General features: G+C 29.0%; 2 protein-coding genes across 2 annotated transcripts; one reads left to right on the top strand and one right to left on the bottom strand.

Moving 5' to 3' along the window:
* Positions 1 to 8895: 8895 nt before the first annotated feature.
* On the top strand, positions 8896 to 11241 carry LOC101250986 (protein EXPRESSION OF TERPENOIDS 1-like). The gene is made up of 2 exons (XM_004238267.5): positions 8896 to 10245; positions 10566 to 11241. The coding sequence occupies exons 1-2, from the start codon at positions 9501 to 9503 to the stop codon at positions 10961 to 10963; spliced, it is 1143 nt and encodes a 380-aa protein (XP_004238315.2). The 5' UTR covers positions 8896 to 9500; the 3' UTR covers positions 10964 to 11241.
* Positions 11242 to 19418: 8177 nt separating this feature from the next.
* LOC544144 (pre-pro-cysteine proteinase) lies at positions 19419 to 21757 on the bottom strand. Its single transcript, NM_001328680.1, is given in 4 exon segments — positions 19419 to 19909; positions 20015 to 20258; positions 21061 to 21180; positions 21283 to 21757. Coding segments are annotated over 4 exon segments (1092 nt in total). The 5' UTR covers positions 21727 to 21757; the 3' UTR covers positions 19419 to 19625.
* Positions 21758 to 25315: the final 3558 nt, after the last annotated feature.

The following is a 25315-nucleotide window of genomic DNA, read 5'->3' as shown; positions in this document are numbered from 1 at the left end:
TACATAAAATTACACATAATACTCAACAAATGTAAATGTCTATTTATGTTCATTTAAAGTTGAAAAGTATAATGTCACATATTTATATATTATATCTTATTAACATCTAAATAACTCTACTATATTCGTGTACACATATACACAAGCACTTTTAATTTCTCACTTGTAAACATATACATGTGTACAAGCACTAAATTTCTCATATCTAAACTAGTAGTCTAGTAATAATAAGATGAGTACGTACATGTACTTAGTTTGAATGTGATAAAACTGTATATTTTAGAGCCAGAATCTAGGTTAAATAGTTGTTTTTATTCTTTCCTTTAGTTTTCATCGAAATGATTTTGCTGTCATAGCCAGAATCTTGTGTTTTAGGGTACGTGTTAAGAAGACATAATATATACATATGGCCCAACGCCCATGATAAGGGTACATGTTGATTGCAAAGACCTAATCATCGATTTTCATTAAGAAAGTTAAAATATGAAAAAGTAAATATACGAAATTTACTATCTATTCAGTATACTTACTAACACATAGCAAGATTAGGATCAGTTTCACGTTAACATCTTGTGTGAGATGTTTAAGTATTTCTTGATCGTTAATCAGAGGTTCTGAAATTGAGTCTCCCTATGTACGAAGTTACCTTTGTTAGAAAGCGTTTTATCCCTAATATGGACTTTCTAATACGAATATGAATCTAGTCGAAACTCAAATTTTGAAATCGGATGAATTTTTTTTCAAAAAACAACCCTAGCAAGAAATTAATGAACCCTCCAACTTGAAAGCCAATAATTTAGACTACATAGCACGCTTTAATAATTTAAGCCAGTTGATTTTACATGTGTATTTAACACCGAATTAAATTAGCTATAATACTGTTCGATCATTATGGAGTTCTTGAATGTACCAATAAACAAAAAATTTAAGGTATGCTAAAGACTTTTCGATTTTCTCATATTCATTACATTGATTAAATTTTTCGAAAATATTTTTTCAAAAAAATATAAATTCTCTCAAAGCTCAGTGAAGAAAATAAATTTAACGAATGACATTCTTATAGCTTCACTCGATCTAACCTTTTATAATACTTATTTAAATTATGTATAAATATTTTTAAATTAATAGCTTTTAATTACGTGACAAGTATATATATATTCACAAATCTAAACTGTATTGAAAAAATATTTTGCTTCGTATCGAACGAGCGTGATTTGTGTTAATAGAAGTGTGTTAGGTGCTGCCGTGTTATCCATGATATATGAACAGGTAGTAGACATAACTTGAAGCAGTAGCCCAAATTAAATGCAAAAACTTCCTAGAATTAATTAATATTTACTGGGATATAAAGATTTAATTCAATTTCTGAAAACTGGATCTCAGTGGATTGCCAATGAGTAATTGCACCAAATAATTAAATTCATTTTGTGTCCTGACTTGACTAATATGAATTTTTGTTTTATAAAATACAGTCATAGTTCCAAGGAGAGAGTAAACACAAAGGATAATAGTATGTCTTTTTCTGAAAAATATTGGGTAAACATCGAATCATATTAATTTATTATTGTTAAATTAAAGATTAAAATTGAAATATATATCACTTACCTGTAGTTTAACAAAAGGAATATAAGTTTAAAGTATATATGTTTTTGTAAATTTATTGAATTAGTGTAAATATCGAGTGTTCAAATGGTACTTATCGATATTTACACTAAATATATATTGAAATATTGGAGGTTGGAAAACATGACCTGGGAGTTTTTTGAATTTTCATTGGTAAAATTTTTATTTTCATATGGAACTTCTTTTTTCAAATAATTTTTTGAAAATTTAACATTAGTTCCACTTTTTATTTTAAAATGTCAACCAATATTAGGGCCGTTCAAAGCCGATAAGCCAAATCGATAAAAAAATTATTGATTTATAATATTGGGTTATTGATTTAGCGATTTTGATAACGGTTTCATTTTTTTTGTTATCGGGTTATCGGTTCTTAACGGTTTAAAGTTTTTTGTGAGTGGGTTAACCGATAACCCGATAATTAATTGAATAATTATAATTATATTATTTTGTATATAAAATTCTTGACTTAAAGTTTGATTTTCGACTTTTATTTTTGGTTTTCTCAAACACTTGATTAGTTCTACAATGTAAAAAGTGTTTGCCATTGAGCAATATATCACTTATGAACTCAAGTGCATGGTTTATTTGGTTTTCACCTTCTTTCTAAGTGATTTTCAATGTTTTTTCTTTCGTGACAAATTTTAACGGTTAAATTGATAACTGAATCGATAATGATCAAAAATCGATAAATCAATAACCGATAAACCGATATCTTAATGGTTCTATAACAGTTTAGCATTTATACAAATTGATAACCAATAAGCCAACCCGATAAACTTCAAAACCAAACCGAACCGACCGCAACACAGCCTAACCAACATAGTGTACCTTTTACTTTCTATTGGCATAGAACATCACCAACAACAAATCGAACTGACTAATCACTTAAATCATCAAAACTTTAATCATGTTTAATTAAGACAAGTTTAACTATCAAGGCGGAAGAAATAAGAACAACAATAAATCGAATGTAGAATCTGTTTGAATAGACTTATTTAAATTATCTAAAATATTTTGTTAATAAAATAAATAAAAAAATACTTTTAATATACTTAAAAATACTACAGTTATCTAAGTTATTATAATAATAAAAAAAAAAGTTTAAGATTTTAATTTAACTTTATTTATAAGTTATAAGTTTGTTGGTTATTCGATATAAATAACTCGTGATCCATCTCTCATTCAATGAGTTATGAGTCAAGCATATTTCATAGGCATTGACCAAATTTGTTTACATTCTTTATTAGGTTTACAGGCTGATTACATAGTAACAGAAACGGAGCTAGGTGGAAATTAGTGAATTGATTAATTTTATCGTAGATTTTATATTTTTATTAAAAATTATTTGAATTAACTTGTAAGCTCCTAAACTCCTAACTTTGACCTCATCTACACAAAATATTAACTCGAAAGATAAAATTTATATACATATATTTCTATGATTCCATAAAAAGTATATCTAAACAGGATGATAATCTGATAAATATTGATTTCTTTATTTCCGATAGATATTCAATTAAATATTCGAATAAATATTATAAAAAGGGAAAAGGAATTAAAGAGTCAACTCCCATAGAAGTATTGGATTAGTCTAAAAATATGAAGAAAAAAAGTATAGTCGGAGGCGCAGGGCTCGAGAAGAGTCACAGAATTATTGGGAATACCAAACACTAATAATTACCATTTCTAATTTATTCAAAAATCTCTTCTTCTTTTTTACGTACTTGTACTCATTTCAATTGAATTAATTCACTTGCTTCCTCCTTTGCTTTCAAGTGATTTCATGGGATACTATATGATAAAGAATACACACATAAAAAAGCAAGGCTCAATTGACATGCCATAGTGATTAATCCCTCTAGAATTTATAGGTCGAAAAAAGAATAAATATATCTCTAAATTATCATAAATAGTATATATATAAACATCCTCTATCATATTTTTTGAATACTGATGTCCCTATCGACTAAAACTTAGAAAATATATATTCGTTGATATATACACTGATCACAAAAGCTTGCAATATATCTTTAAGCAAAAGGACTTAAATTTGAGGCAGCGAAGGTGTCTTTGTAGACGTATTTACATGATTCAGTTGTGTCTTAAGGAGCTGTGGTCTCAACGGCCAAATCTTGTATATAACTTTTGGATCTACTTATGTTGGTTTGTATCGTTGCGTGTCCTAGGTGAACATGTCACAATTGTTGTAGTTATATGCATAAAAGAACATGTTACAGGTTGGTTCTCTCGGGCCTTTAAGGCATCATACATGTGTCATAATCTTATTTATCGATTCAACACTTATCGACGGATAAAATTGTGTTACGTGTTCCTATTTAATCTTCGGTTAAAGTAAAGGACATATATGTTTTAGTTTTACACGGTAGAAACACCAACATCTAAAAAGTATAACAAATGATATCTGCATATTATTTATAATAGTTCAAAAATTTATTTGACATCAATTTTAATATATAAGTACAGAAGACTCATATTTTATTATTAAGGGAAAATGCACAAATACCCCCTCAACCTATGTACGAAGTCCCAGAGACACACTTATACTATACTAAGATCCTATTACCCCCCTGAACTTATTTTATAAGTAATTTTCTACCCCTTTTTAGCCTACGTGGCACTAGTTTTAAAAAAAAGTCAACCATCGTTGTGCCCACAAGATACTGCCACGTAGGTCGAAAAGGGGTCAAAAATTATTAATAAAATAAGTTCAAGGGGGTAATAGGACCTTAGTATAGTATAAGTGTGTCTCTGAGATTTTAGACATAGGTTGAGGGGATACTTGGGCATTATCCCTATTATTAATATTGAGTTTAATACAAATTGCCAAATCTTTTAACTACACTACACCAACAAAAAGCCCAAAAATAGCGTGGAATTCAGCAATAACTATATTAATTAAATTAAATATACCAAGATTTAGGATATGAGAGGGACTAATCGAGACCAAACTTTCGAAATAATAAAGTTAATTTTGTCTTTTAACAGATTTCATGGGGTTGACCAATTAAATCATCATATCTTTATCGTCAACACATGAAAGCATGTTGAATTTTTTAAATATTATTTCAATTTTTAGAACATGAATCCCAGAATAATGACAATATATATATTTAATACGCAAAACACAATATAAAGGAAGTATATATATAGTCTCTAGGTAGCCAAAAAAAAAAAGACCAAAAAAGTTGCAGGGTCAAATAGTAGTAAAAAGAAACCTCGGGCCCCTAAAAACCTATTTTTAAAAAAGGTAAAAAAAAAAAAAACATTAAAGATTGAATTATTCGACTTTCCCATTTAATATGCACCACTAATAATAATCAAAATAATAATGTGACTACTAATTAATTAGCCGCACTTTAATCATTTTTTTTGGGTGAAGGATCATGTACGGTTAAAATTGTGGTATCAAAAATATGGATTAATTAATTAATATCATGATTTGGATTAATTATTGACAATAATTAGGGGAAATCACGTGTTTTTCTAATACTATGAAGTGTCCCGTGACATATGTTAGTACTATCAAAATAATAACAATTTAGGTTATATATACACTAACATAATACATTTTTTGGCATTATCAGTATAATTTAACATGCTGTCGAGTTTTATTTATAATATTATTATTAGTATTCTCTTATTCTTTATAATTATTATATGTACAATTTATTCATCATTATATTTCTTTATTTATTTAATTTAATATGTTTTATTTTTGTCAGAGAGTCTGTTGAAAATAACTTTTTATAAAACTTTTTATTTTTATAAGATTAGAAAAAAGTTACATGTCAAAATCTTTTTTTTCATAATACTTGTGAAATTACGCTGCATATATTATTATTGTTAACGATAACTTATCCTTTTTCTATTTACCAATTCTACTATATCAAATAGAATTACTTATATTTATCTTTTGTGTGAATATTTTTTATGTTGTTGATGTATAAATTATAAATAAAAATAAAAATAATAATATTAGTATATTAGAACAACTAGTAGTTATTAGATGATAGAGTAATAGCACTATCCTTTAAAAAGCTGTGGTAGGAGTTTTAAAGAATGGTCCTCAAAGAGTTTATGTCTTATCACACAGCTGCTTAAGGCACTTTTTTAGGTAAAATTTTCCATAGGTATAATACATCACAATCATTTTGACTAAAATATACTGTTGGTGGAGACATGAAGAGGGCAAATTATTATATTTGCCAATGGACAAAATAAATCTTGTCAATGTTTTGATGACTATAAGAAAAAGAAAAGAAAAAAACAAGAAAATTTTGGTCAATGTTACTGTATTTGAGATTCAAAAGCTATACTCAAATTAATGATGTAAGTAATTGGAATTTTGTAGTTTAATTATCATTATAAATAATAAATGGAATATTTTGACTAAATACAGTAACTTGATTTTAATCATGGTTATGCATGATTGCTTCCTAAGTGTAGAAGAATTAAGTATCACACAATGTGATGAGTGAGTGATTAGATTCTTGAAAACCCATTATAAAAGTAAAGGGTATAGAAGTTAAGTTAATGACGTGATGTTTATGATCAAGTTTGAGACAAAATAAAAACATGGGATGCAATGATATCATAATATTTGGTAAAATGAAAGTCATTATAAAAGATGATTAATTAAAAAATATGTTTATGCGTTGAAGAGTCTCGCATAAATTGAAAAAGAAATTAATATTCTTTTTTGTATGAACTCGAGAAAGACTCTCTTCATGATCTAATTTTTGGTGTTATGTTAGACATACTCTATATAATGTATTGGTCTCAGATTATATTTTTCATGCACGAAATATCCATTCCAGGTGTGACGTGCTCCACTTATTAGCTACATTTTTAAATTTAAGTTAGACTTCAAATTCATTTCTAAAATTATGTTCCGTTTTCAATATCTATTTTGTTTATTCTTCTACTCTTCTTTATTTTAAGAAAAAACATTTTACAACAATACTTTAATATAAGAAATATGGTCAAATTTTCAAAAAATATTTTTGTTTATTAATTATAACCATTGACATGCTGAATTTGGAGGAGTAATCAACTTGTTTGTGAAATGATAAAGACCAACACAATGGGCTTAGCTTCTAGATCTTCAAGTTGCAACATAAATAAATACAAAAATATGAAACAATCATTTAATAGCATTTAGGATAAACTAGGTATAGCAAAGAGTATGTTACAATCTTTGGGGAATGGCATCATTATTTCATGTTGAAGTGTGACTAAAACATCTAAAAAGCTAAATTTAACCCATTATCTAGAGAGTACTCATATTTGAATTACTAAATTATATCTCAACATTTCTTAGAGATTTGCAAAAAAAATATAAAAGCGTGGAGTATTATCTTATTGAAAAACTTAAGCTATTAAGAAAAATACATGTTGATGACTTTAATATTTCATGCTTGAGATTGAATGTATGGTATATTTATGAATTTATTTTTGGAGAGATTGAATTGTTTAACTAAAAACTTCATTTTGTTTTTTTTTATTTTGAATAAATAATAGTATGCTTTGGAAAAATTTCTTTTAATCTTTGGGATATTTTATCTACCGAAGACCCTTCAAATTAAAACCTTTTTATTTGTTGAATTCGATGTTCAACGTGTGTATTGGAACCATTATGATTAGTTTTTTTTTTTTTTTTTGGTGTTTGTTGTCTATATTAAAACTTTGAAAATTTTTAAAAATTTGCAAAGAAAAGTCACGTATAGAGAGGTAAAGCAACCCACTCTATGATTAAAAATGAAAATTATTAACTGATCCATCACAACTCTTATCGATTATTTTAATATCATATATATATATATAGTGAGAAATAATATCATCACTATTTAGAATTTTTCTGTATTGCTAAAACCCCACATATTGTTTTAATTGATTCTTTATTAGATTTAATCTTGTGATATTATTGATTTTTTATCCTTTTATTAGTATTTGTATGCATTATTGAAAGACCTTTTTGGTTATGTCTCAATTACGAAGACACAGCTGACAGACTGTGAGCTAAGAATATATTAATTAAAATATACATTATTTTTGATTGGCTGCTACTGTATTAATAGTGTATAACTAATTTAAGTATTCTATACTTAGGACCCCCCCCACCCCCACCCCTTTACATCACAAGGAGTTGACCTAAAGATATAGACATCTCCTATTACTCTTTTATTCACTTTTTCAAGAATCGATTTTATAAAAATATTCTGCTCTAGAAAAAATAAAATTGATCTCTGCTGAAAAAGTCAAAATTAAAAATGATTAGCAAAGAATTAGAATGGAATACTATACGTTTTAGGCACAAATTAGTGAACATGCTGGAAGAGTTTTTGAAATCCTAAAAATTCTTGGATTTTTACGAGAAAAAATAGAAAGAAAAGGAAGTAAAAATAATTGATCGACACGTGAATCTATGATTTAATACTCCGTAAGATATTTTATATACATATTTTCTAGCTCAAAGTCTCTTTGCTAGATTATGTATTAATTCTCAATTAATAGTATCCTAAAAACAAATTAAATACCTCATTATAACATGCTAATAAAAATGGTTATCATGTTTGTATCACTTAAATTTGTTTTTAAACAATGTTTATTTTTTTATACAAGTACTATATACAAAAGAATTACTACATCATTATAATTTTGTTCACTAAATCATTGTAGAACAGATAAGATATCATTAATTATACTGTTGAATAAATCATTACTAATACTGTACAAATTTATGATATTCATTTAGTTAATTAAAATATGATTAGAAATTTAGATAACTAGAATAGGTTTATATTAGGGTTAGTGGTTCTTGCCCGTCGTAATCAAAGCCACTAATGTCCACGTCCATCAATTGGTCTGTGATACCGAAAATTATTGAGATAGCTGTAAAATTATTCTATCCTGTTTATTTTTACTCGTCACATATATATCTAATACGTTTAAATTATTTAAAATATTGAACAAGTAACAATGAACAGTAATTGAGTAAGTTTTTACTATTCATAAGTTTACAATGAAGCAATGCTGACTTAAATCAATTTTTAATATTAATAACTCAAATTCAAAACTTTTGATTAGTACGGAGGCAAATACTTATCAATTTACGGTAATTTTTTGTTATTTTAAATTTATATTATATTTCCTCATTGGGTATTATTATTGATAGATTTTTTGTTTTTATTGAAATTAGAAATGTAGCGAAAAAACTTCTTAATTATGGGACGGTCAGAAAAAGTAGAGCGTGTTTTCCGGTGCAAGGACGAATAAGCAAAAGCTGATTCCTCGCCACGTGGAATAATTTCAGCCGTCCGATGACCATGCAACGGCTTAGATGAAATCCTTGTTGATGAGATTTTATTTCTTCCAACTGCAAGAGAACTGTAGAGAAGAAATGGAAACAAATAATGAAAGAAAAAATATTAGTGTGAGAAAGAGAGAGTGAATTAGTGTGTGAGAGAGAAAGTTAAAAAAAAAAATTAGTACTACTACAAATTTAAGAGAGAGACAAGAAAGATGGTACTGTTGCATAGTCTTAAATTGAGGAAGAGGTAGCAGCAGTGGCCATGGCGGCGTTGCAGAGTCTGTGACTTTAATGCACCATAAAAGTAGAGAAGTGCAACCAATTTTTTTTTTTCACCTCTTTCGATTTCCTGAAAAACAAATAAAATTGTCCTGAAAAGCTGCTAGAAGCACTTAATATAGCCCAAAAAGAAAAAAAAAAGAATTCCAATCAAATAGCTGTTAGATGATCAATATCATAGCCATTTACTAGGCTTAAAGAGGTTTTTTTTTTTTTTGGCTATGGATATAGAGTTGTTAAAATTGAGGACAAATACTTCAGCAGAGATATGTCTGGATTCTTCACACTAGGAGGTGGTGGAGGTGGAGGTGGAAATAAGAACCAACAACAACAACAACAAGAGCAAGATCAATTAGCTACAAATAGCTTACTCCTTTTCAAAGACGACGAGATCTACAATAAGGGTTTCGAGTTATGGCAGCAGTACTATCAGTTGCATCAACAACGAGCACATCCTCCTCATCATCAAGCACAAGATGTGGATTTCTCAGTTGGTGTGGGGCCCAGTTGTAACAGAAGAATCATCAGTACTGGTAGCAGTAGTAGTAGTGGTGGTAACAATAACATTGTCGGTGGTGGTACTGATGATCATCATCATCATCAAAATATTTCTAACCATTATACTAATTCTTCTTCTTATAGATCATCATCAGGGTTTCGCGTTATGCGTCCCAGTAGTGGTAGTGGTAGTGGTGGAGCTGGTGGAGGAATTAACTGTCAAGATTGTGGAAATCAAGCTAAAAAAGACTGTTCACATTTGAGGTGCCGGACTTGCTGTAAGAGCAGAGGATTTCAATGTAATACACACGTTAAAAGTACCTGGGTACCTGCTGCTAAAAGACGTGAACGGTTGCAACAACTTACTGCTATACAACAACACCAACAAAATCAACAACAACAAACTCAACTTCTTAGCTTGAGAGCTGATCATCACTCTAATATCCCAAAAAGGCCAAGAGAAAACCCATCTTCCTCCTCTCTTGCTTGTACTCGAATACCCAACATCTCATCAGGTAATCAGAGACGGATTCAAAATTTAATTATTACACGATTTTAATGTCATGATGCTAAATTACAAAATAAGAGGAAGAAACAATATCATATAGAACAAAAATCTGTGATAAAAATGATTGATAACTTTGTCTCATGGGAGAGACTATATATAAATTTCATATTACTCAATTTTTAGTTTTTGCTTTTTTTCTACTGTATTGAAGTAAACTTGACGAAACAAAAGTGTTCTGATTTTGTTGCTTTATTTAGCTTTAATACTCTGAAATATTCATGAACTTCATTATTTGATTTTGGTACTTTTTTCTTTTTTGAATGCTAGGGTTAGAGTTAGGTGGTCATTTTCCATCAGAAGTGAGTTCTCAAGCTGTTTTTCGATGCGTAAAAGTGAGTGCAATCGACGATGCAGATGATCAATACGCTTATCATACGGCTGTGAATATTGGTGGACATTTATTCAAAGGAATTCTGTATGATCAAGGAGTAGAAGGTCGATATAGTGGTGGCGTTGGTGGTGGTGGAGAGAGTTCATCTGGTAGTGGCGCCGCTCAACAAGCACTGAATTTTATAACCGGCGCCACTACATCCACCACCACAGCAGTCGCCACCACTAGTCACCAACATCAACCAGCTGTGACAATGTATGATCCTTCAGTGTATCCAACTCCTATTACTGCTTTCCTGGCCGGTACGCAATTCTTTCCACCTCCCCGGCCTTAAGCAGAGACGGATTCAGAATTTATGAAAATTCATAGCGTTTTGGTTTTAGTGAAGTATTATCTAGAAAGACCTTAGAATAATTAAATTATTGATTTTGCTTTCACTTCATTGACATATCCATTTAGGTAATGGTAAGGAGAAACTAATGTTCTACTATTTCTCCATGAATTTGGACATTGGCTTTCTTATATGATGTTAGTTTAATATTTGGAATTTTAAGTATGACTCTATTTTGTTACTATTAATATAATGGTCTTATCTATAAGCTCATTTTTATATATTGTGATTTTGCTAGAAGGAATTAGTAGAAGAACGAGTTTATAATGTTAGTATTAATATAATGGTCTTGTCTATAAGCTCATTTTTTTATATTGTGAGTTTGCTAGAAGGAATTAGTAGAAGAACGTGTTTATAATTTATGCTTATTATTATTATTTATCATGTCATGGGGTCTATTGGTTCGAAAGGATTATATCTTTCAATATGAGAAAGACAATGGCAAGATTTTGATATAAATTTTATATCAAAATACTCACTTTGTTGCAATTTATATGGAACATTTAGAATTTAAAGAGTGAATCAAGTTTTCTTTGATCGGAATTTTTGTATATTATGTCTTTTATGATGTTAATTATTGTTTTTATAATATTTTTCAAATGGTTTTCAAGAATATCAAGAAACATGGAACTTTTATGCCCAAATTTACGATTAAAATTTGGAAGTTTGAGTCTCAAAGTCTAGCTGAGTGCAAATCTCTCTAATATTTTCATACTCCTTTTTAGATGAACACAATTTATAGTCACACGAATTTATGTATCTCATTTTAGACTATAAGTTTCAAAAATATTTTTTTTTCTTAAAATTTGTGTCAATACGAGTTATATAGACGAAGGAGATACATTTTTGTGGATCATTTTGTATATCTCATGTTTTTACTATCTCTTTTTCTAGGTTTTTTCTACTCTAAATATGAATTTCAATTGTATTTCTGGTCATATTTGAACTTAGTACTACTTTTTTTCCAGTATATCCGATGGTTTACCGGATTATATGGGGAAGAAATAGATATGTTTCGTGTTTGGTTGGGTCCAAAGATTTTGTGTTTTTTTAAAATAAAATTAATTCTCTGAGTTATCTGCCTCTCATCAACCATTCATTTACTTATTTTTATTTGTTTTTTATTTTTTTTGTGTGTTGGATTAGAAATGCATAGGGGGACAACCATTTTCTTCTAATAAGTCTGTTCTTCTGGGATGTTGTCTCCTATTTTTCCATATTTTTTTGAGTTTATATTTATATGCACCGATAGTACAACGAATTCCTTCGCTTGTTAATTTTTCGTTTCAAATTAGTTGTCATGTTTGACTTTTTGCAAACAAAAATCGAATGTATATCATATTTTATGTACATATTTTTAATAACTCATCTGATATTATTATTTGTTAGCTCCTATATTCCAATACAACAAAGTTCAAAGTGGATATCGATATTCTGATAAATACTTGTATGTGGTCAAAGGAAATCCTACGTACGTGTTTAAAGGAATTTAGAATATATACAAAACATGTGTTCAAATGAAATCCAACTACTTTGCCCATACTTGAATTTAATACTTCAAAAAAACTACACTAAATATTTTTTTTAATATCATGAAAAAAATTACAAGAGGGGGGCTTGACCTTTTCTCCCAATACAACATAAGAATAAATAATTCATCTTTTACAAAAAAGAGAGCTAGGAGATCAATATCTAAGAAAAGAGTTGGAAACTTCGACAATTTTAACTGTAAACTCACTTGTACATGTTATATGAACTTGAGATCGTTAATACGTCATGAACTTTAAATTTTAAATATGCCCTAACTTGGGGTATACTTTAAGATAGAGATTTAAAACAAACCTTGTTAAAAATTTTTTTCTTCTTCTTCAAATTACACTAGACATAGAAAGGTGTGAATAATAAATTAAAGATAAAGATATTGAAAGTATAATATGTTGAGTACATTTTTGTGGCAGAATAAGAGAAGAGCTTTTAACTATATATAGGCTACCCTTTTCTTCATTTAGAGAGAGCTGAAAATGCGGAGAAGCTTTCCTTTGATTCGAAATTTCTGAAACTAAGTACTCTCTTCTTTATTAGGGCACACAACTTATAGTACAATATGCACATTTATTACTTTTTTTTTTCTTCCCAAGGCTTTACTAGCATTGGGTTCTTAGATGCTTTGTTAGTTCGTTCCGTAGAGTATATAAGAATAGTACTGAATATTATAATATATTAGTAATCTTTATGTTAGATATGTTAAGATTGTGTCTTATCTATGGCTTGTTTGGTGTATTAAGGATAGTTATGTCGTTAATCATGTTGTGTTAATAAATCTACTAACATGATTTGTTATGTATTAGTTGTATACACCAGATAATACTGAATAACTAATATAGGTATATTATTTATACAATATGGATTGAATAGTTGAATTTGTCATAGCTAGTTATAAATTGTTATTATATTTTTAATTCTAATCTCATAAAATTTGATTGTGTAAATATATGTTTACGTCGCTTGCTATTGTGTGAAAAAACTTTATAGTAGCAGCATAGCTATAATATTAGATGCGGGTGAAAACCTACTTAGTAACTTTCGTATTTTTTTAAATCCTTTAGTATAAACTTAGTAACTAAAACGAGCTACGATTTATGAAAGAAAAAGTTCATAATTAAATTTCAAATCCTAGATTTTTTATTTTATTTTATTAATAAAAAAAAATGCTAGCTAGGTGGTGGATGTTTGGAAGTATCCATTGTATTGATCATATTAATGAGCATTGTTGTGATTATCCATTAATTACTTATATGTCCCAATCAAGTTTATTGTGGCCAATATTTAGCTTTTATAGTACAGTAGAGTTTCTGTAATATGTCAAAAATAGTGTATAATTCAGAAAAGTAGCAGATTTATTGTGAGGAATATTAAATGACTTTGCAGATTTTAGAAACAATTGTTGCCTAGACATGCTCATTTTCTTTTTTTTCCTGCACCTGCCTCCTTCTTATAAGGTCCCCAAATAACAACTATTTTTTTTCTTCTGGGGATTTATACACACATTATCCAGGGTGTATATCATTTTTTGCACTATGTATAGAATTGTCTTTTTGTGACTAAGCTAATCTAAACATATTAGTATTTAAAAATTTCGTATTAGTCTCATTTAGTAATAGATTAACTGGCTGAGGGAAAGTCAGTCCATTTTAGTACGGTATTCTCTTCTTGATCATCGAATAAAAATGGATAAAATATTTAAAAAATGTATTACCTAGGGTTGGAAGTCATTTTATTGATAAATTATAATTGGGAACGTAATAACTAAACTCCAACTTGGAATTGCATCTTTGAACTTTTATGCAATTTAGGATATAATAAAATTTTAGGCAAAACCAGATTTTTGAGTAATTCAACAAAGAAATAAAACTTTGCAACTGCTACAATATTGAGCTTTGAGGAATTATCTTTCTGACTTCTTTCATTTAGCTTATATTTATTCCGTCCATTTTTATTTTTGGTATTGACTTGACATATCTCGTAAGGAGCTACAAATATACAACTTTACTATATTGTTATTTCGATATATAATAAATTGCAGTTAATAAATTTTCCGTCTTGGTACAATAGAAATATTTCACGAATGTTTATATTATCTTACCAACATAAGTTGTGTGTGGCTAGTGGGATGGTTAAGATACTTTCACTTTTCTTTGAAAATAAAAATAAAAGATTTATTCAAAATTTAATCGAGCATTAATACAGATATTTGAGAAATTTACTCTGATTCCATTTTTACCCTCTGGGTTATCACAGCTCGTGATCTGGCAATGTGAAAAAATTAGTAAAGATTTTATGAATGATAAGGTTGTTTTGGGGATTGGAGAAGTATTGTCCTATCGCTGTCGTTTGTTTCTCCTCAAGTCAAAATGCAACTACTTGTTTGCCTACCTGAAACTCAAGGCACTCCACATTAACATTATGAATCATTTTCTCTATAAACCTTTGATTTTCACTTTTTATTACCGATAGCAAATACTCTCTCTGTCTTTATTTACTTATCCATTTTAACAAATCAAGAAACGATAACAAATTTTTTGTTAATATGCCTTATTTAATTCTAGAAAATTTCTAGTACTATTAAGTTGTAATGCATGCTTTTTTGGAACTAAAAAATACATTTATTATACTTGGGGAGTTGCATAATCTTTTAAGTTAAATGGTAAAATTATAACCAACCTATGATAATAATTTATGTCTTAATATGTAGTGTCACTTTTAAAATGGACAACTAAATAGGGACAGAGGAAGTATCAGATAACTTTTTAGTAAAACGCAATTAATTATGCCATTTTGACAGATTACAACAGTTATTAACTCTTGATTGAGTCGATAACCCACTCATTAACTCATGAAATCAATTTAAATCACCTGAATATAGGTTAACATGTTATTTTAACACCTCGGTAGTATTTTGCTTCTATTGTTTTTTTAAAAAGAAAATAAAAATTAGACTTCATGAGAGCTTATACTACTCTCTATCCAACACTATACGTGATATCATTATTACTTTACTTAATCACAATTGTAATATATTACATTTTGAATTATTAAATATTTTAGTTAAATAGTTTCGACTATTATACAAATCGTGTCATATAAAATGAAACTGATCGCGTAATTAACTATACAATAAGGGTTGCTAACTTCTACATCTCCCCAAAATTCTCCCAACTGCCTAATTTTTTTTTTGTGAGTGAAGGATTGATAGAAATTAAAGATTGGAAAACAACACAAAACTAATTATGTCAAAATCAACTAGTTAGTAATAGTATGTACTTGAGTTTTTTTTTTTTTTTTTTTGAATTTTCAGTTAGGTAAAAAAAAAAAGAAATTAGTAGAAAAAAAATGAAAAATAGTGATTGCAATTAGGAGAAAAAATCCAAATATAATGATACAATACACACTAGGATATGAACAAATAGGTTAATAGGGTGTGGAGAATTTAGGAAATAGTAGGCTGAGGCCTCCACCAAATGATCAATCAAACAAGCCAGCGTGCTTCTTCATTCTGTAATATTTTGGTATTTGAGCTTTTCAAAAATAAATAAAATAAAATATATTTTTTTACAAAAAAATAAAATAAAAATTGTGGTCCAAAATTTTACACAACTTTTAGTCTTTATAAATGTCAGTAGTACTCTACATTCCAACATAAAATACATTTTACTATTCAAATTTAGTGACTGCAATAATAATTAATGTGTCTTTTGGACCCCTAATAATATAATGTCTTCAAATAACAACAATTGTAGTACTACATTCTTCTATCCCATTTGTACGTCTATCTGCAAGATTGGGACCTAATGCCATGAGGATTTTGTAGTGACCTTATGAAAGGGTAATTCAATTGGTATATTTGACTATCAATCCAAATGATCCCACTATGTTACGACCCTACTTCGTTATCCAAGAAGATTGAGCAGCTTCAGTTTATTACCAATCTCGAGTTCAACAACTTCACAAGTTGAACATGTTATGAAGTCATAAAACCAAGTTAAAGAGCTTAGGTCATTAATGCAAATATGTATTGAAATGGATGGGGAAATATTTGAGAAATTATTCTAGTTTGGGGGAATCGAAACAAGTCTAATGTTTATTTTGATAAGAAATAAATATGGGATATATATTAACTCAAATACAAAAGCAAGTTCGATATGTGAGAATTATCTAAGACTTATTAAAACATGGAGAATATTATGGAAAGACAAAATCGGGTATATTTAATTACGAGCTAGCTCTGATGTCATGATGAACCGTTAAAAAAATTAGTCTAAATCAACTCTATAATTTAGGTCCAGAGTTGAATTTTTCATGAGAATGATCCAAGTTCTAATCAATGTAACATTCAATGAGTTATCAATTAGCATTTCAGGTTACTATCCTAGATTCTGAACATCTCTAACAAATATTCGTTTTTCAACTTCAAATATTATTTTTAATTTTAGTATCTTTCAACCAATATTCTTGACATTATTATTTTGTCTAAAGAAGACACAAGCCTAACCCAATTTGACTAAAAAAAAATTCATAGGGACCTTATATTATGTAAATAATGCCAAGAAAATGAGCATGTATTTCCACGTTATTCAACAACATTATGAATCCATAAAAATAATGTGGTAGACATGGGTTCCGTCTTTTGGGGTGAATATAAATAAATCCAAATTATTTATAGTATAAAATAAAATAAAATAAAATAAATAAGTAATAGAGGATATGATATGATGGACCAATAAATAATCGAAAATGGGACCGCTACACTTCGCCCACTTATTTCTTGATAGTCTTCTCATACGTATGGGCTTTACCGCATGCCTAATTTTCATGGAGTCAAGCAATTTGACCCTCATTTCACACCAATAGTTTCTCGGAACAATTCAATAGTCAAGAGATTACAATTACTCGTAATATTAAAATCGTAAATACTAATGCAATAGACTTGCGAGTATTTCTATATAAGAAGTAGATCTGAACTCACAAAGCGGATAAACTCCCTTTATTCATAACCTAGATATCTTTTAAGAATACAGGGCGTTTCACTAACCCTAGCCGTCATCTAATTGGATTTTTTTTTTGTTTACACCTATAATGACGTATTTATTCCTAAGGGCTTAAGATTAATAAAAAAAATACAAACTAACTTCCTGACTACAAATAATGATGGACGACTTAATTAGTTATCATATGACTCAATATACTGGACATACGTCATGTCCTATCGAATTATCTCTCCGGTATTACTATTGATTTGCAAAATTATTATAAATTTATGTCATGCCTTGGAGAAACATGATTTTCTTTTAATGTGTGTTGCACTCTTCTTTTGTTGAATGGAATTGTCTTATCTATCTTATCACTACTTCAATAAGAATGACTTGTCATTCTCTGTTGCCCATCGTATTCTTGTCCGTTCAACAGTTTAACGGCCCATTTTGCAACTGTGCCAACACCCATCATTTTAGAATTGACAATCTCTTTATCGATAAAAAAATTAAACTACTTTTAAATCTAATTAGATACTATGTATTTTAATTTATCCGTTTTATTTTTCTATTTCAATCCTTTTGAAAAGAATGTTTGTTTATGTTAATTCGTCACATGACATGTTGAATTGACCATTGATTAAGAAGTCAATCTACGCATTATATTTTTACAGATGTAATATACTAAAATAGTATTTTGAGCTATGTAGATAAATACAATTTTAATTAATGTGTTTTGCTTTCTTTTATATATGCTTTCACTTTCTATATTTAGTATATCCTACATTTAAATTTGTTCGGTTGATTTTTTATTTGCTTTGATTTGACATGAAATTTAGAATAAGTAAAGAATTTTTTTTGAAACTTGTAGTCTAACATTAAAGATATGTTGTACTGAAACGTTTTTAATTTTGTGTTGTTAAACCTATTATGTGAAAAGTAGAAATTAAGAGTCGCAAAAATCAACAAACAAATTGAAGCGTAAGTCCAACATTTTCATTTCACCCTCAACAACATTATCTTATATGATATGATATATTTAAGATATTAATATCAGTTTTGATTTTAGAACGCAAAATTCAAAAATCTCTCACTTTTTAGAACTCTTTCCTAGTCTAATTAGAACATACAATATGTACAAGCCCATAAACAAAAAGGCCCATTAGCCCATTTTGTAATTGTAGCCCAATTAAAACCCATCATAGAGAACAGACTGACCAATTTCAACATCCTTTTATACTCTGCAGTCTGCACTACCTTTCAATTATACTCTCGTATTTTTTCTTCAGTTGTTCATCCTTTACATTACTACTTTGATTTACTTCGATTGAGTAAAGGATCTTTCGAAAATAATCTTTTAGTTTACTGAATATATTGTTGTGTAAAGTATGTTTGATAGACTTAATAATTTTCTTTTGTAGAGATATAGTACTCTGCCATAAACCCACAGCAACACAATCGCATAAATATAATTTCTCTTGGGCCTAATTTACTTCATATTTCAATGTGGAAGTGATGGAATCAGGTCCGTCGTTGCCTTTATTTTGTGTTGGTCTTTAAATTATAAAGCTTAATGCTCATAGCTTTTTTTGAGGGTGTTCATTAACATTTTTTTTCATCATAATATATTACGAGTTATCAGTTTCAAAAGAACTTATAGCCCCAGTAGGCAAAAGTTCATTTGAAAACAACCCATTAGGAACATTCATAAAACAGAAAACAGCTTAACTCTAGATGACCAAGTTAACAAGTTCACATTGCAGCATGTTTACTAAGCCAGAACTCTGAAGAAGTATACTATTGTTCTATAGGAGAGAAGATTTAAGCTCATAAAGGGGGTAAGAGACATTTCGAGCATTCAAAATATTGCAAATAACTTAAAAATTCAAACTCCAATTATTTGCAGTATAAAACTACAAATACAAATCCCAGTACATGGTTTGAGGCACGATAATAAGGTGCTGATGAAATCTAAGACATGAGTTCACAATACATTACTGACCAATATATTTACAAAGATTAGGGTAATGGCAGTAAAATCGTTGATTACATACAACATTCTTGGGATATATTTCATCTTAAAGATTAGGATTAGTAGTATGTGTGGCAGTCACAGTAGAGACCATGGCATCAACTCCACAGATATTGTGACCCCTGCAGATCTTGTAATATCCGTGTTCTCCCCAATTCTTTCCCCAAGAATTCTTGATGATCCAGTAAGGCTTATTCTTGAGACGGATAGGTGCAAAACCTTCAGAACCATAACCGACTAGGAGGACACCATGATCCTGACGCTTGAGGCAAATTAATGGGCATGAAACTCCTCTAACATATGTCTGCATCCAAGCAGCATTGATCCCCACTGCAATATACACCCAAAAAGAAAATCGATAAATTTTATGGTTTTCTCTCATTCACACTAGCGAAAACTACAACTTAAGCCTCAAGTTTATGACAGCTACATTACCTGCAAGAGGACCATGTTTCAGCAGGTTAGCAGCAATTTGGTCTTCATCAAGACCAACAACACTGAAGTTGGATACAGAGGCAGCAATTCTGCTCTTGTCAAAGTGGCATTTGCCATCCCTGCCAGTGTAAGGATAGTCTTTCTCCAGTTGGAGACCTCCAGCCTTAAGGGTATACTCAAAGGCAGTAGTCATAAGACCACCGTTGCAACCTGCATCACAATCATTTTTTTCCACCGGGTCACACTGCAAAAGGGAATTTTTTATTACTTAACATATGTATTTAGCAGAAGACAAGACAATAATCAGATACACACAGCTAGCCTCAATTGAGGTTCATTATGTTGCATCAAAGAAATAATAACCATTTTAAATTCTTGAACCGCCATATGATTCATTTCAAATAAAGATCATAGAACAATCCTTTTTCCTTTTGCATTTACCACTGGTCGTAACCCCAGTAGTACAGACACGCTAAAAGTTCTAATCTTTAAGCCTTTCCCAAATAGATTACTCTTCAATATAGATATAACTAGCTTTGGCAAGAAAACTAAATGATACGAGTTTGGCACAACGTTTTACCCAGGTCCCATTATATATGATATACTTGAAAAACTAAACCAACTAATTCTAGAACGAGTCTGATTAAAGAACATAAGTAACCATTTTAATTTACTGGCAGATATGAGAACAAAGAAAATAGAACAATCCTATATACTTTTGCCTTAACACTCCACAGCCCCAATAGTATAAATACCTACACAAAAAACTGTAAAGTTCAATCCTTTCCCAGTTTATAAGCCCTTTCCAACAGATAGGATTGTAATTCAACCGATAGATAATCCGTATACCCTTTCAAACAGATTAGGTAATTCGATAAGAAATTTAAATAACTTATACAGAGCTATGCATATGATTAAAGAAAAATCACTAATATGTAAAGCAACACCAGCATAACATCACTGATTGCACATAAAGATAAATATAAAAACAAAATTATATTGAACTGATCAAATTTTGAAAAGTCAACGGCAGGAACAATACTAACCTCATGGTCACAATCCACAAGCTGCTGTTCACTAAGGCTCACAAGCTCTCCGGTCGCTAAAAAGTGAGCTCCCTCCACTGCTCCAGTCGTACTGAATGACCAGCATGATCCACATGAGCCCTATAATAGTCAAAACCATCCATGATAAATACAAAATAGAAACAAAAACACCGGAGAACAATCAATTAATCACATAAACAAACATATCTATATTAAAAATACCTGATTTTTAACATCGGTGACGGCTCCTTTCTCACGCCAGTCAAAATCAGCTGGAAGATCTTTAGTCGGGAGGATTGGAGCTTTCTCGGCATTAAGATTAGGTCGGGGCTTGTTAAGTCCAAGGTAAGTCCGGCGAAACTCCGACGGAGTCAAATCGGAGAACTGCGTAATACCGTGCTCAGCGGATGGGTCAAGGAGCTGGTGACGCTTCGCACGGCGAAGATTAGCCTTGAATACCTTCAATCTATGGTCATGTTCCTCCTGAGAAGCATAGATCTTTCCAAACTTAGCCTTAAAAAGTGAAAAGTGATGCTCGGCGTTTAACATATGGTTGTCATCGTTTTCCGATACAACTTGCCGGATCAACGGATCGTCGTCGGAGAAAGCAATCGCCGACGAGAAAAGAGCGAAAGCGATAAAAGATAAGAGAAAAAGACGATCCATTAGAAGAGTGGAGAAGAAAAAAAGGAGATATTTTTCTCATTCATCTTCAGCTACTCGAGTATATATTGGCTCCGAGAACATGGTAGGTATGGGCATTAGCCATTGTGATTGTGACACGTGTAACTTTCACCTCATGATACGTGTGCTCACTGGTCGCTGGTACCTCTTATTTTGTTTGTTTTAGTAGTTATTTAATCTTCATATATATTGTATTCGTTTAATTTTATCATTAAAAGTCACATCTTATTTAATCACACATTACTATTTTAGACTTTCTTTTCATATTATCTTTACTTATTATTCAAGTATGATAATCATTAAAACTACACTATAGAATAAATTGTGAAATTCACAATATGTATCAACCAGTCAAATGAAGTTTAACAAAGACAATTTTAACTCAAAATTTGAAACGTCTAATTTAAAGGAAGAAAATATTTATGTGAGTTTTTACTTTTTTTTACTATTTTATTTGTTTTCTACAAGTGGATGTGCCGATGTGAGGACAATTTTGCACATAACAACAAAAGAGAGGTTGCTTCCGTTGATCACTAATAAGTTAAAGGGTGTCTTTGAAATAACCATTTATATCCTTTTCATGGGGTCCATTTCTGGGACCCACATTTGAATTTTTTATAAAGTGTTTTTTGCCTTATCTTGAAACTTAAATGAATGTGTAAATAAAAATAAAAACTCCTAATCTTTTCCTTCTAGTGTAGGTAGGAGAAATTGTCAATATAAAAATCGAATTTTGCGGGTCAAACAAATGAAAAATAGGATCTTTAACTAATTGGATCCAATTAATTATCACCATTTATTTCCTTTTTTTAATATATCAATTTAGATATTATCAAAATATCACGCCTACCACAAGATTAATGATTCAATTCATAATCAGATCAAATATAATATTTATTTGATGAATTTAATTAAAAAATATTTTTTTTCTTTTTTGTTATTAGTGCTCTAAAACTTTTTATCATAAATGGTAAGTGTTTAGTCTAATTAACAAGTAATATTAAAATCAAAGTGATCATAAATTTAATTTTCAAGAGCAATATGTTGCATGAAGCACGTATTGAGATGGAGATTAATTGAATAACGTCAATATCCTATTATATGTGAAATTAAATCATAAACAAATTCTTGTGAAACCAATAATCAGCCCAACTTAATATTTTTAAGAATGATGCATCCATCAGAGCTCCCCAAATTTGAGAGGATCCATTTTTAACAACAATATAATTATTAAAACTCCTTTTTAATTAAAACAAATTGTTTGTGTCTTTTTTTAGTTCATTTCGAAAAATTAAAAAATGTTTTCTTTTTATTTTGTCAATCTGTAAACTTAACTATTACGTGATATGTTTAACATTATAAGATTAAAAAAGTATTTGATATATAAATATATCTTTAGTTTAGAACCATAGAAGAAAAAAAGAAGAAAAAAAAGAGAGAAATAACTTTGCATCTCAAAAATAAAAAAATAATTAATTAAAAATTAGGCTTCAAATTTATTTTTGACTTTAAGCGACTAACAAACTTGATCCGACACTATTAATATTGATATATATAAACACAAATGTTAAGCCTTTTGGACAACTATATTCATAGTTGTAAGTTTAATAGAAAGGTATACATATAAGATGGATATAATATTATAAGAGCTTTTTCCTAATATATAATCATGCTCAACAAAAAGATACAAATTATAGATTACAAAAAAGAAAGAAAAAATATATTACAAAAAAAAGAAAAGAAAATTGACTAATGGGGTAAAAATATAAGAAAAAAAGCTCAAAAGCATGTAAAAAATATCTTAAAAATTTAAGAAAATCCGACGAAATAGAAATCCAATTGAGAAAGGATTATCTTAAAAATTTAAGAGAATCCGACTAAATAGAAATCCAATTGAGAAAGGATCCAATCTAGTTCTCCAATAATCCTCAATGATGCAAAGATTAACCCAAATTTTTCATGTTGTACTAATTCTAATTGTTTTCTCAAATTTTTTGTTTTATGTTTATACTAATTCTAATTGTCTTCTCAGAGTAAAGCATTTAAAATCATTTTAATAATTCTTTTCAATCTTTAATGACTCAAATCAAACTTCTGATATGTCAATTATTTAAAGGTAGTAAAAAGTTGAGATACAATTCTATATTTATGTTGAAAATAAGAATTGAATTGATTGAATATTTTATATTTATGTTGAGAATAAGAATCGAATCAATTGAATATTTTATACTTATGTTGAAAATAAGAATCGAATCAATTGAATCACTCTCTTTTAAAATGCGAAAAAAAAAAGAAATATATCCTAAATTTGATAAAAAAAAAAAGTAGAATGAAGTTAGAAAATTATCTATACTCCCAAATCTGATCGATTGGTACATGAACGAGAGCAGACGAGAAAGCAAACTAGCGTTTGAATCAAAGCAAACTAGCATTTGAATTTTGAAGCACAGGGATTAAACATATCAACTTTAAATATTTATAAATTTAAATTAGGTCTAGAATTTGACGTCGAGTAGATGAATAAACAAAATAAATACACAACCAAATTGTTTCATGACAAGTGAAAAATCAGGAGATAATTTTCCTACATTAAATAATAAGAATTTAATAAGAATTTAGTTAACAAGTTTAAAATAAAATTCTTTCAAAATAAATGAAAAATATCACAAATTCTCGATAACAATCATCCAAATATAGAAATATTAAATTTTTTCTCCCAAATTTTTAAACAGATTTTTATCATAAAATACAATAATTTTAAACCACATATTATTAATATCTATATCATTATAAATGAGTGACTTTGACTACTAAAAAAATCTCCTGCCAAATTAGACGTAATAATCAAATTAATATTTAATTTTTATGCAGATCTTTTCAAAAGAATTGAAAATGTAAACTGATTAGAGTGCTGATCGGTTAAAGTCAGTGTTAAAGTCCAATATGACAAAAACACTCTGTAACACACAAGAAAATTAGGGAGAGGAGACATCAGCCATGACGTACCATAATTTATATTTTAAGATACATTTCTTTTCATTAAGTATTTTATTTATAATTCGTTTCATTAAATATTTCATTTTATCGAGAGGAAAGTTTTCAAAAGCAAAGATAAAATAAAAGAAGTAATTAATTAATTTATTTTGAATCTATAAAATAATTAAAAGCTTGTATTCCAAGTCAACAAGATTATATAAACTTTTCTTCAGTTTTCTGAATTATCGAGCTTAAAACCTTCTATTTAAACTTATTTTATAAAATAAAAAAAATATGATAAATAATTTGAGACGAGAAATGTTAACATTAGATATAACAACTAAAATATCAATGTCCATTTCATTACTAATTACTCATCAGCCACTTGTGTGTAATCCACTGGCCAGCAACCAATCCAACAAAATGAAATCAAAAGAAGACAACATAAAAGCTATTATGTGCAAAAAAAGGTAAGTTGTTACTTAAAAGACATGTATATGATTTTTCCCCATTTATTGGAGGCAACTCTTTCATGCTATAATTTTTCGTTTATATAAGGAAATGAAATTGATATAACATGATGTAAACTTATTTA

The sequence above is a fragment of the Solanum lycopersicum genome, chromosome 4 (assembly GCF_036512215.1).
Source record: "Solanum lycopersicum chromosome 4, SLM_r2.1".
In the NCBI taxonomy this organism is placed as follows: Eukaryota; Viridiplantae; Streptophyta; class Magnoliopsida; order Solanales; family Solanaceae; genus Solanum; species Solanum lycopersicum.
This window is presented reverse-complemented; position numbering and strand designations above follow the sequence as displayed.

Excerpts from the sequence above, each read along its gene's own strand:
- LOC101250986 (XM_004238267.5), top strand. The coding sequence starts at position 9,501 with ATGTCTGGATTCTTCACACTAGGAGGTGGTGGAGGTGGAGGTGGAAAT. Across the intron at positions 10,246-10,565 it reads AATACCCAACATCTCATCAG|GGTTAGAGTTAGGTGGTCAT; the intron begins GTAATCAGAGAC and ends TTTGAATGCTAG.